This window comes from Chiloscyllium plagiosum, chromosome 3 (genome assembly GCF_004010195.1).
Source record: "Chiloscyllium plagiosum isolate BGI_BamShark_2017 chromosome 3, ASM401019v2, whole genome shotgun sequence".
Taxonomy (NCBI): Eukaryota; Metazoa; Chordata; class Chondrichthyes; order Orectolobiformes; family Hemiscylliidae; genus Chiloscyllium; species Chiloscyllium plagiosum.
Window position 1 is genome coordinate 38,430,333 of NC_057712.1, and position 13,481 is coordinate 38,443,813.

Below are 13,481 nucleotides of genomic sequence, written 5' to 3' on the forward strand. Positions count from 1 at the left end.
GACGGCAGATGCTGGAGATTAGAGTCAGGATTAGAGTGCTCCTCGGATGCTGCCCTACCTGCAGTGCTTTACCAGCACCGCTCTAATAAACATGCTGCAGTATTCAAACAGGGTGAAGCCAACCTAGTAGCAGCAGACCCTACAACACATGCCTGAACTTGGATTCAAATGGAGCCAATGGAATGTCATCCTCAGGAGGTGTGTACCAGACACAGGCGAGCCTCACACCCTTACTTGGAGGAGACTATGTGCACCCAGCACCTCCAGGAATGAAGGACCCTGGTCAGGTCTGATCAATCAGAATGACCGAACCTGATCGATCTATCAGAGGACACTAAAGACCATCCCAAAAAAGATGCAAAGACGTTAGGTTATAAGAATCACCAGAGTGCCACACTCAGCATGATGGTAACTCGAGTCCAACCACTGAGAAGGGAAGGCACCCATGAGACCATTGTATCTAAGGGAATTAAGGAATACGGGGATATGGCAGACGGGCTGCTCAAAATAATGACTTTATGATGGATTTACAAAGTTTGGACAATGACTAAGGCATGCTGGGAAATTGGGACAAGCCTTGAGCCAAGTGACTGAGCTAATAACATGCACGGCGAAAGTGGGGACGGCAGATGCTGGAGATTAGAGTCAGGATTAGAGTGCTCCTCGGATGCTGCCCTACCTGCAGTGCTTTACCAGCACCGCTCTAATAAACATGCTGCAGTATTCAAACAGGGTGAAGCCAACCTAGTAGCAGCAGACCCTACAACACATGCCTGAACTTGGATTCAAATGGAGCCAATGGAATGTCATCCTCAGGAGGTGTGTACCAGACACAGGCGAGCCTCACACCCTTACTTGGAGGAGACTATGTGCACCCAGCACCTCCAGGAATGAAGGACCCTGGTCAGGTCTGATCAATCAGAATGACCGAACCTGATCGATCTATCAGAGGACACTAAAGACCATCCCAAAAAAGATGCAAAGACGTTAGGTTATAAGAATCACCAGAGTGCCACACTCAGCATGATGGTAACTCGAGTCCAACCACTGAGAAGGGAAGGCACCCATGAGACCATTGTATCTAAGGGAATTAAGGAATACGGGGATATGGCAGACGGGCTGCTCAAAATAATGACTTTATGATGGATTTACAAAGTTTGGACAATGACTAAGGCATGCTGGGAAATTGGGACAAGCCTTGAGCCAAGTGACTGAGCTAATAACATGCACGGCGAAAGTGGGGACGGCAGATGCTGGAGATTAGAGTCAGGATTAGAGTGCTCCTCGGATGCTGCCCTACCTGCAGTGCTTTACCAGCACCGCTCTAATAAACATGCTGCAGAATTCAAACAGGGTGAAGCCATCCTAGTAGCAGCAGACCCTACAATACATGCCTGAACTTGGATTCAAATGGAGCCAATGGAATGTCATCCTCAGGAGGTGTGTACCAGACACAGGCGAGCCTCACACCCTTACTTGGAGGAGACTATGTGCACCCAGCACCTCCAGGAATGAAGGACCCTGGTCAGGTCTGATCAATCAGAATGACCGAACCTGATCGATCTATCAGAGGACACTAAAGACCATCCCAAAAAAGATGCAAAGACGTTAGGTTATAAGAATCACCAGAGTGCCACACTCAGCATGATGGTAACTCGAGTCCAACCACTGAGAAGGGAAGGCACCCATGAGATCATTGTATCTAAGGGAATTAAGGAATACGGGGATATGGCAGGAAAGTGAGGTTCGGACAGACGTAGAATATCATAGAATCCCTACAGTACGATAACAGGCCATTGGGCCTAACCCACCCAGACCCATACGACCCTACAGTTACTCCTGACTAATGCACCGAACCTACCCATCTCTGAACACTACGGGCAATTTAGTATGGCCAATTCACCTTAACCCACACATGGTTGGACTGTGGGAGGAAACCGGAGCAGCCGGAGGAAACCCACGGGGAGAATGTGCAAACTCCACACAGACAGTCAGCTGAGGTGGGAATGGAACCCAGGTCCCTGGCGCTGTGAGGCAGCAGTGCTGACCACTGAGCCACCGGGCTGCCCGACACGGAAACAAACCCTTTGGTCCAACCAGTCCATGCCAAACATAATCCCAAACTAAACTAGTCCCACCTGCCTGCACTTGGCCCATATCCCTCCAAACCTTTCCTATTCATGTACTTATCTAAATGCCTTTTGAATATTGCATCTGTACCCAGATCCAGCACTTCCTACAAACAGTTCATTCCACACACAAACCACTCTCTGTGTGAAAAGAAGTTGCCTCTTGTGCCCTTTTTAAATCTTTCGCCTCTCACCTTAGAAATATGGTTTCTTAAGTCTTGAAATCTCCAAAAGACACCTGCCATTCACCTTACCTACACCCTTTTGATTTTATAAACCTCAATAAGTCGCCCCTTAATAATCCTTCCTGCTCCTTCTCCTATTTTCTCTATTACCACCCTCTCACCAGATCAGAGTGGCACGGTAGCTCAGTGGTTAGCACTGCTGCCTCACAGAGTCAGGGACCCAGGTTTGATTCCTGCCTCAGGCGACTGTCTGTGTGGAGTTTGCACATTCTCCCCGCGTCTGTGTGGGTTTCCTCCGGGTGCTCCGGTTTCCTCCCACAGTCCAAAGACGTACAGGTTAGGGTGGGTTGGCCATGCTAAATTTGCCCATAGGTTAGGTGCATTAGTCAGGGGTACGAATGGGAATGGGTCAGGGTGGATTACTCTTTGGAGGGTCGGTGTGGACTTGTTGGGCTGAAGGGCCTGTTTCCACCCTGTAGGGATTCTTCCTCTATGAGAGTTGGAGATGGATGGATAAATCTTGCCCCAGGGAGAGAACTCCCCAGCTCTCCTTCACCATAGGTGGCCATGGGATATTTCAGTCACCAGAGAGGGCGTACGGGCCCTCAGTTTATCGTCTTGTCCAAAAGATGTCACATCCACCAGCTTTGTGAGACTGGTGAATGCCAGAGTGGAACAGGAGCTGAAATCAAGGACCCTGTCAGACTCGAGGTTTCAGCCACCAGCAATCTAGTGTGAGACAACACCCCCAGCGTGTGCCAAGTGTGTCAGCTTCACCTTGAATTCCTCCATGATCTTGCGGATGGCCTTTCCCCGGCCCCCAATGATGCGGGCATGAACCCTGTGGTCCAGATTGATGTCCTCACTGACCATCTCTTCCAGATCAGCCACAATCTTCATGATGGCATCCTTGGCAGATTCGGTGTTCCTCTCGTAGCCCGTGATGGAGATCATATCCTGCAAGGAAGCAACAAACAAACAGACAGACCGGGTCAACACCAGACGGTCAACCCTCCCCTTCGTCCACAAACGCAATGGGCAGATGGGGTCACGGTTGTGTAAGTTCTCAAGTCACTCAGTACCTGGTCTGCTCACTGACCCTACTCTGGCTCCCAGTCCAGTAATTTTAGAGCTCCCACCCCTCTCTACAGAGAGCCTGAACTATTATTCTGAGATCTCCAGTGAAAATGAGGACTGTACTGGCTGGCATGCAGTACCCATTGCTGATTCACGAGTGGTCTGCTACTTATTGCTGGCTTTGACCAATTGTAACCACTGCCCAATCCCAATGTAACACTTCCAGTGTCTTCCTGACCTTTACAGCACGTGTTCCTGGCCGCCATCTTGGAGGAAGGTGCAGAATGGCCAAGAAATGGCTGCCTTGTCATTTCAGAATAAGTCTAACAAGAAAAATATGCATTTATACAGAGCCTTTTGTGACTTACAGGCAAGGAAGTTGAAATGTCGTACTTTTGAAATGTTTTAATGCAAAAGATGGAGCCCTGGTTGCCAATTTACACACAGTTGCTCCCATTGGTAGTGAGGTGATGATAACTAGCTAATGTGTGACCTACTTGTAACATTGACTGAGGGACAAATATTGACCAGGGCACGGGGGAGGGGGGAAGACCCCTTTGCCCTTTTTCAAAATAAAAGTAATACATTTTTAATCACATCCACCTGAGTCTGGAAATGTGGCCTCAGTCTCATTGGAAAGACAGCATCGCCAACTGTGCAGCACTCCCCCAGACTAGAGGGCATATGTTTGGGGTGAGAGGGGAAAGATATAAAAGAGACCTAAGGGGCAACTTTTTCACACAGAGGGTGGTACGTGTATTGAATGAGCTGCCAGAGGAAGTGGTGGAGGCTGGTACAATTGCAACATTTAAGAGGCATTTGGATGGGTATACGAATAGGAAGGGTTTGGAGGGATATGGGCCGGGCTGGCAGGTAGGACTAGATTGGGTTGGGATATCCGGTCGGCATGGACGGGTTGGACTGAAGGGTCTGTTTCCATGCTATATATCTTTATGACCCTATGACTATGACTAGTGACTCAGAGATCTGAGTGCACCAACTGACCCACGCACACGAGCGGACAGCGGTTGCAGCACTGGTCAAGAATTCTTTTTTTAATTCTTTCTCAGAATTTGCTGGCTGGGCCAGCGTTTGCTGTCCATCCTTAATTGCCCCCTGAAAAGGTAGTGGTGAGCCACCTCCTTGAACACAAGAAATAAGAGCAGGGTAGACCATTCAGCCTATCCATCCTGCCCTGCCATTTCATACTGTCATGGCTGATCTTGGGTTTCAACTCCACTTTGCTGTCTACTCCCCACATCCCCTCAAGTCCCTGAGACTCCAAAACCCTGTTGACCCCAGCCTTAAATATGTTCAACAATGGAGTGTCCACAACCCTCTGGGGTACAGGATTCCCAAGATTCACCACCCTTTAATTGTAGAAACCTCTCATAGAGTCATAGAGATGTACAGCCCGGAAACAGACCCTTCGGTCCAACCCGTCCATGCCGACCAGACATCCCAACCCAATCTAGTCCCACCTGCCAGCACCTGGCCCATATCCCTCCAAACCCTTCCTATTCATATACCCATTCAGATGCCTTTTAAATGCTCTAATTGTACCAGCCTCCACCACATCCTCTGGCAGCTCATTCCATACACGTACCACCCTCTGTGTGAAAAAGTTGCCTCTTAGATCCCTTTTAAATCTTCCCCTTTCACGTTGAACCTATGCCCTCTAGGTTTGAACTCCTTTACTCTGGGGAAAAAGACCTTGACTATTTACCCTATCCATGCCCCTCATGATTTTGTAAACCTCTATAAGGTCACCCCTCAGCCTCTGACGCTCCAGGGAAAACAGCCCCAGCCTGTTCAGCCTCTCCCTGTAGCATCTAGTTAAATGATAAGAAAGGAGGGAGTTCCCGTTTTTTGGACAAGGTGTAGGAACGACGGGTGTAGTTCCAAGTCAGGCAGGTGTGTGCTTGGAGGGGAACGTTCAGGCTCTTCAATTTTTAACACTAGCAACCTCTTCAAGTGTAACCTATACATTTCAACGGAACGGGAGCATTTGCAATGCCAACTCAAGGATCTTGCCTGGATTGTTCAATTAAAGCATTATATCTGGAGAGGGATGGAGTTGAAACCTCTACCAATACATACTCGTGTAATAAGAGGAATCCTTACCACTGAAGAGGAGGGTTACCTGATTTTCGTCCCCCTTATCAGGAAACTGAATATTAACATCATGGTCCTTCCGAATCTGTGAAATGACAGCTCCTTTCCTCCCGATAATCTTTGGATGGTACTTGGGATCGACCGACATGATCAACTTGAAGCCCCGTAAAGCCTGGAAGAAATGCTGCACTATGAGCGACCCGCGTTTGGAGAAGGGTGTGGGTTCAAGCCGCACGACAGACTGAATTTACCCCTACACCGGATTGCAAACACCACCTTCTGATGTTGGACAGAATTAGGTTCCCCCCCCCTTTTGTTCGGAAAGCTGACGCGTCCGGTTGATCACCTGCCCAGTGAAATACTGAGCCACATCTTCCAGCTCTCCCGTGTTGTCAAACTTAGAAATGGAGTCAGGGAATGCACGCTGGCGTGCTGTGGAATTCCTGATGCTCTACCAGTACCTGGGAGCTCTGGAACTCCGATGGGCTGCTTTCTGCTGCTCCAGTCCGCTGTGGAACTGGAGCTCAGGATTGGAGATTTGGGCCTGACATGTGGGACTTAGCTGCATACTTACCCTGGAAATGTTCCACTGGTTAATACCATATAACCACAGATATAGGAGCAGAATGAGGTCTTTTGGCCCAGCACATCAACTCTGCTATTTGATTATGACTGATGTGTTTCTCAACTCCATTCTCTTACTGAATAAGAACCTATTCTCAACCTCTGCCTCAAATATGCCGAATGACTAGGCCTCCACAGCCCACTGTGGCAACAAATTCCACTTCTAAAAATCCATTCACAGGATATGGGCATCACTGTTTGGGCCAGCATTTACCAGAAATCTCTAATTGCCCGGAGTGCAGTTAAGACTCAACCACATTGCTGTGGGTCTGGAGTCACATGTAGGCCAGACTGGGAAAGGAGGGCAGTTTCCCTCCCTAAGGTGCACCAGTGAGCAGGCATTTTCTGACATGCAACAACAATTTTCACAGTCATCATTCGACTCTTAATTCCAGACATTTAATTGAATTCAAACCCCACCATCTGCCAGGGTGGGATTTGAACCCAAGTCCTGAGATCAGCCTCTGGATCAACAGTTTGGGGATAACACCACGAGGCCATCACCCCCTATAAATTCACCACCCTCTGGCTGAAGAAATTCCTCCTCATCTCAATTCTAAAAGCTCTTCCCTTCACTCTGAGGCTGTGACTAGACAGGTCCTAGTCTCTGAAAACATCATCTCTATGTAACTCTGTCCAGGCCTCTCAGTGATCTCTAAGTTTCAACATGACCCTTCTCATCCTTCTAATGAGTACAGACCCAGAATGCTCAATCGCACCTCATGTGATATTGTATCAGCTCCAGCTCAGAGGGTTGGCCAGCCTAACGGAACTGTGCACCACTGGGACTGTGACATTCCCAATCCCCCTTCGGACCTGAGCTGACAGCCCTCACCAACCCCCCTCTCTCTGACCCAATCAACTGGCTCCCGACTGAAAGGCTCGAGACCTTCCAAAACGTACCAGAAATTGGCAACGAGTGTCCAGGAAAGATGGTGTGCCCTCTCTGTCTGTCTCCTCTTGTGCCCAATGGCCTGGACGTGTGCGTGGACCCATCGATGCTGAGGCAGGGATCGGAAATCCCGGCTGAACATTCACAAAAAGGGACTGGTCACAGAAATTGTCATGGGCAGACTGCGACAGCCGGGCCAGTGTTTCTGCAGCTCAATCCTGATCTCCCTCTTCGAGCAGCGTTCTGAGTTGGGTGACGCACCACTCACAATCATAAATTCAACCATTTTCACACCCTCTAATCCCCACCTTTCCCAATGCAAACTTTTGCGGTTTACAGGATTACTCCTCCAACCTCTTGATCAATCTGGCTGCCTCCTTCTAACAGCGGAATGGCCTTTCCTGTACCGTGGTGACAAGAACAGTATACAGTGTTCCAGCGGACTCACTCCGCTGCACAAAAACCAGTGAAAGCGAGAAGGCTTTCAAGTCAATTTTTAAAAACTGTTTCATAGAAAAAGGCCTTGGGTGCGGTGCCAGCATTTGTTGCACATTCATGAATGCCCTGGAGGAGGCAGCGATGAGACTCCTTCTTGAACCACTGCAGTCCGTGCACTCCCATATTATTGTGAGGGAGGATTCTGACCCAGCGACAGAAACGCTGAAGTTATTCTAAGTCTAGGTGGCTCCACATGATTCCAGACTCCTGTCCTCCGAAAAGGTCGAGGTAGCCACTCAGTTCCAGGGCAACTAGGGACAGGCAATGAAAATCTGGCCCAGCCAGTGATGCACACGGGTGTGAAACGTGAAGAGAAACTACAAAACACTGAAATGCCAGCAGCGCTGCCTCTAGTGCACTCTGCTACGGACCCAGTGAATCCCTCCGGCCCGCTTTCATCCGCCTGGAGAAAACTCACCCTGTCCTCTTGCTCCGCCTGCAGCTCTCTGACCCGCTCCAGGATCCCGGCTTGCGCCCGCTCCAGGTTCACCGCCAAGCCAGTGATTTTGATAACGTCGGACTGGTGCTCTGGAGGGGGCACCGCGATGTTCACCTGAAACGAGAGACGCAGCGGGAGAGAGAGAGGGAGAGAATGAAAGAAGAGGGAGGGAGAGAGTGCTACACTGGTGACGGACATTGTGTGATCATCTAAACAAGGGAACAACTCCCAAAATTTCTCATACCGTTACACGCACAGAAACCAGGAGGGGTTTCATTAATTTGCTGGGATAGAGATGTGAAGTTAACACAGTAGGTATGTATTCGGGGTCTCTGTCTGCTGCTCCCTGGAAGTCATATTGTCTCGGGCAAGTACAATCATGGGAATGGTTCCAGGGATGAGAGATTTGGACAAATTGCAGATGAGGGTGGATTGGATTGGCCATGCTGAATTGCCCCACAGTGTCCTGGGATGTGCAGGTTAGATGGGTTAACCACGGGAAATGCAGGGTTACAGGGTGGGGGGTGGGGTCAGGGTGGAATGCACTTTGGAGGGTCGGTGTGGACCTGATGGGCCGAATGGCCTGCTTCCACACTCCAGGGATTCTATGACTCGAAAGTGGAGAAGTTGGGATGCTATCCTTTGAAAACGTAGAGAGGAGACCTGATTGAGGTGTTCAAACTCACCAGGAACGGGGTGGGGGGGGGGTGGTGGTGTTCTAGACAGAGCAGGCAGGGAGCAACAGTCCCCATTGGTGGAGGGTCTTGGATGAAAAGGCACACAGGTTAAAGGTGATTGACTGAACTGACAATGGAGACACGAGGAGAAACATTCTCGCCCTGTGAATGGTTAGGGTCTGGAATGTACTGCCTGGCAGTGTGCCAGGAGGCAGGATCAACCTGAGGCTTTCAGGAGGGAACAGGATTGTTATTTGAAAAGGAAGAACGTGCAGGGTTACAGGGTGAAGGCAGGAGAATGGCTGGGCTGCACTGCTCATTTAGCAAGTCAGCACAGACACAATCCTCTTGCGATGCAGGAACAAGAGCTCTGACGTGCTTGAGAGGCACTTACTACCAGTCTGGCAGCACCCTGAACCTAAAATTCTCAATGCCGTGATCACCACCCTCCAAGGCCTCACTCACTCCCTCCTGGCTGAGGATCGAGGGAAAGAGCAGTCCGGACTGCTCTATAGACGTAGAATCCCTACAGTGTGGAAACAGGCCCTTCAGCCCAACCAGTCCACACCGACCCACCAAAGAGTAACCCACCCAAACCCATTCCCCGATATTTCCCTCTGACTAATGCACCTAACCAAAAGAACCCTGAACACTATGGGCAATTTAGCACGGCCAATTCACCCTAACCTGCACATCCCTGAGCACTATGGGCAATTTAGCACGGCCAATTCACCCTAACCTGCACATCCCTGAGCACTATGGGCAATTTAGCACGGCCAATTCACCCTAACCTGCACATCCCTGAGCACTATGGGCAATTTAGCATGGCCAATTCACCCTAACCTGCACATCCCTGAGCACTATGGCAATTTAGCACGGCCAATCCACCCTGACCTGCACATCCCTGAGCACTATGGGCAATTTAGCATGGCCAATTCACCCTAACCTGCACATCCCTGAGCACTATGGCAATTTAGCACGGCCAATCCACCCTGACCTGCACATCCCTGAGCACTATGGGCAATTTAGCATGGCCAATTCACCCTGACCTGCACATTTTTGGACTGTGGGAGGAAACCGGAGCATCCAGAGGAAACCCACGTAAACACAGGGGAGAATGTGTAAACTCTACACAGACAGTCGCCAGAGGTCACTGGCACTATGAGGTAGCAGTGCTAACCACTGAGCCACCGTGCCGCCCACTACTCTCTGCCTCTGACGGAAGCTGACTGAAGTATTTCACCTGGGTAAGGTCTGCACTGGTTCCCTGTCCTGTTCCATAGTTAGGCAACTAACTGCTAATGTTTGTCCAGTGCAGTCGCACAAGTGGTGGGGATATAGTGGTAACCGCAGAATGGAAGTATCATAGAGTCTATTCAGCCGATCGGGTCCACGCCGACTCTCCAAACAGCCTCATTCCCCTAGATCCAGCCCCTACCCTATCCTTATATCCCTGCATTTCCCATGGCTAATCCAGCTAGCCTACACATCCCTGGACACTATGGGCCATTTAGCATGACAAATCCACCTGAATCTCTACATCTTTGGACTGAGGGAGGAAACAGGAGGAAACCCACACAAACACGGGGAGAATGTGCAGACCCCACACAGACAATCGCCTGAGGGTGGAATCGAACCTGGGTCCATCGCGCTGTCAGGCAGCAGGGCTAACCACTGAGCCACCAAATGTTAGCCCCCCTTCTTAACCTATTCCTATGCCTATTCAGATTGCCTTCCTGGCAATGTGACGTCCACCCTACCTACGTGTTGTCAGAAAATCTGGCTAAGATGTATGCTGTCACTCCATAAACCGATGAGCACACAGCCCAGATCCCTGTGGCACTCAACTGGATACAGCAGGCCAACGAATCGCCCAATTAATGTCCCAATGGGCAGCACAGTGGCTCAGTGGTTAGCACTGCTGCCTCACAGCACCACGGACCCGGGTTCGATTCAAACCTCGGGCGACTGTGTGTGTGTGGAGTTCGCACATTCTCCCCGTGTAGGGGGATGGGTCTGGGTTGGCTATTCCTGGAGGGTCGGTGTGAACTTGCTGGGCCAAATGGCCTGTTTCCATACTATAGGGATTCTATGATACCCCCAGTGTACTCATCTCGAAGGAGAGACCGTGAATGTTGAATATCCCCACTGCCTGAAAGCACTCGCAGATCACTAAGTAGTCTGCTCCCGGGCATGAACAGTCAGAAAATCTGCAATAACAAGTTGCAGTGCTGCAAAGTGACTGTTGGGGGCACTGTTGCACCTGTAAACGACAGCAGCAGAGAGGAATACCTCTGACACGAACTCTAGCCTCAACAGCGACAGGGACTCATGTGTAATCACACAGGTCATTCACAAATAGACGCCTGTCGTGTCTCAGTTGGTTCAACTCTTGCCAGCTCTGAGTCCAGAGTTATTGAGCCAGTAATCAGGCTAACAGTGGAGGACTGAGTGAGTGCTGCACTGCCTGAGCAGCAGTCTATCCGCTCAGATATTAAACAAGGTCCTCCAAGGGTGCTCGGAGGCACCATTTCAAAGAACATTCGAGGAGGAGGGTGCCAGTGAGCAGCGGAGGAGGGGTCTCCCACCAACACCACAACAGGAAAACATTGCGGATGCTGGAAATCTGCAATCAAAACAGAAAGTGTGGGAGCACCTGGGAAGACTAGTTTAATTTGGCAACATGGTCAGTGCAACATTCCTGATGAAGGCCTTATGCCCGAAATGTCGGATGCTATCTGACTTCAAACGTGGTCAGTGTGGACTAGTTGGACTGTACGATCTGTTTCCACGCTGTATGACTCCAGTCCATGACAGAATCAGAACTGGAATGACCTGAAGATAGGGAGGGAGCTGCAGAAATAGTAATCTGATTCCTTCTTGTGCAAAGTCAAAAATCTGATACCAGGCCAAATTTTTCCTTTTACTGATTTGAACTTGTGTCTTACTAACAATTTAAGTAATACAATACAATACAGCACAGGCCCACCAAGCCTGCGCCGATTCTAATCCTTATTTAGACTTGTTCCTTATTGCCCAGGCATGGTTTCTATTCCTCTGTTTGCCTCCTGTTCATACGTCTATTAAGATACACCTTAAACGTTGCCAACGTACCTCTTTCCACCACCTCCACTGGCAGTGTGTTCTAGGCACTCATCACCCTCCGTGTGAAAACTGTCCCCCCATTTCTCCCCTCAACTTTCCCCCTCTCACCTTGAACCTGTGTTCTCTTGTAGTTGAGCCCTCCACCCTGGGGACAAAGCCTCTGACTATCCACCCTATCCATACCTCTGGTTAAAAATCACCCAACACCAGGTTATAGTCCAACAGATTTATTCGGAAGCGCTAGCTTTCGGAGCGCTGCTCCTTCATCAGGTGGTTGTGGAGTATAAGATCGTAAGACACAGAATTTATAGCAAACGTTTACAGTGTAATGTAACTGAAATGATATGTTGAAAAAGACCTGGACTGTTACATCACATTGTAAACTTCTGCTATAAATTCTGTGTCTTACGATCTTATCCTCCACAACCACCTGATGAAGGAGCAGCGCTCCGAAAGCTAGCGCTTCCAAATAAACCTGTTGGACTATAACCTGGTGCTGTGTGATTTTTAACTTTGTACACCCCAGTCCAAATCATGTCTACCTCTGGTAATTTCGTAAACCTCTATCAGGTCACCCCTCAACCTCCGCCTTTCCCGTGAAAACAATCCGAGTTTATCCAACCTCTCCTCATAACTGAAATCCTCCAGACCAGGCACAATCCTGGTAAACCTTCTCTGCAGACTTCACCTCCTTTTGGTAGCATGGCAACCAGAACTGCACGTAATATCCCAAATGCGGCCTAAATAAAGTTTTATACAGCCCTAACATAACTTGCCGACTCCTATATTCAATGCTTGGCCAATATTTGAAGAGCTCTGTGAAGGATACTGCAGGGTGTGAAGTTCTGAGATAATTACAGGCACAATGGCTCATTGCTAGGAGGCAGCCCGATCACGCATGGTGACACCAGAATCTACTGCACAAGACAGGCCATTCGGTCTGACTGCCCCATCCTTACCTCATACTCCTCCATCATTTTGCGAATGCCACTACCTTTTTGCCCGATGATGTATCGATGTAGGTCAAATGGAACCTCCACATCGACGGTAACTGGAACAAGGGCCTGGCAATAACAAAGGCTGGGTCAGGTTCCATCTGCACAACCCTCCCGCACTCAGATAACACATGACACTCTGCGGATCCGGGGCCTTAGCGCTGTGGGCCAGAGCACATCGTCCTACAGGTATCAATCCTTCCCAGGAGAAGGACAACACGATGTTAGATACAGAGTAAGCCTCCCTCTACTTAGTCCCCCATCAAACCTCCCCAGGGCAGGTACAGCATGCACGGGGTTAGGTAGAAAGCAAAGCTCTATGCAGGTAACGACGCCTCTACACTGTGGTGACTCTGTCTCGCTCTCTCTCGAAAGTACTGTGCATATTCAATCAACCTCTGGCATAAACCAGAGTCGAGAGTGTGGTGCTGGAAAAGCACAGTAGGTCAGGCAGCATCCGAGGAGCAGGAGAATTGACATTTCAGGCATAAGCCCTTCCACAGGAATGAGGCTGTCAGCCGAGGGGGTGGAGAAGTAAATGGGAGGGTGGTGGGGCTGGGAAGAAGGTAGGTGACAGTGAGATAGATAGATGGAGGTGGAGGTAATGCTGAAAGGTCAGAGAGGAGGGTGGAGTGGATAGGTGGGAAGGAAGATGAACAGGGAGGACAGGTCATGAGGGCGGTGCTGAGCTGGAAGGTTGGATCTGGGATAAGGTGGGGGGAGGGGAAATGAGGGAACTGGTGAT

The 13,481-nt window shown here is 49.7% G+C and overlaps 2 protein-coding genes across 2 annotated transcripts in view; both read right to left on the minus strand.

Annotated features, from left to right (window-relative positions):
- LOC122548604 (pecanex-like protein 2) overlaps positions 1 to 13,481 on the minus strand; it is a 284,406-nt gene that overhangs the window by 100,032 nt on the left and 170,893 nt on the right. The gene's annotated exons all lie outside the window — the stretch shown is intronic.
- Positions 3,029 to 12,824, minus strand: LOC122542482 (vigilin-like). Its single transcript, XM_043680242.1, has 4 exons — positions 12,701 to 12,824; positions 7,939 to 8,073; positions 5,535 to 5,678; positions 3,029 to 3,271 (listed from the first exon to the last, which is right to left on the minus strand). Exons 1-4 carry the CDS (start codon positions 12,716 to 12,718, stop codon positions 3,044 to 3,046), a joined length of 525 nt encoding a protein of 174 aa, XP_043536177.1. The 5' UTR covers positions 12,719 to 12,824; the 3' UTR covers positions 3,029 to 3,043.

What these genes read in the sequence shown, in the direction of transcription:
- LOC122542482 (XM_043680242.1), bottom strand. An exon ending in AGGCGGAGCAAGAGGACAGG is followed by an intron (nt 5,679 to 7,938) that starts GTGAGTTTTCTC and finishes CATTTCTTCCAG; the next exon opens with GCTTTACGGGGCTTCAAGTT. An exon ending in ATAAGGGGGACGAAAATCAG is followed by an intron (nt 3,272 to 5,534) that starts GTAACCCTCCTC and finishes GCTTCCTTGCAG; the next exon opens with GATATGATCTCCATCACGGG.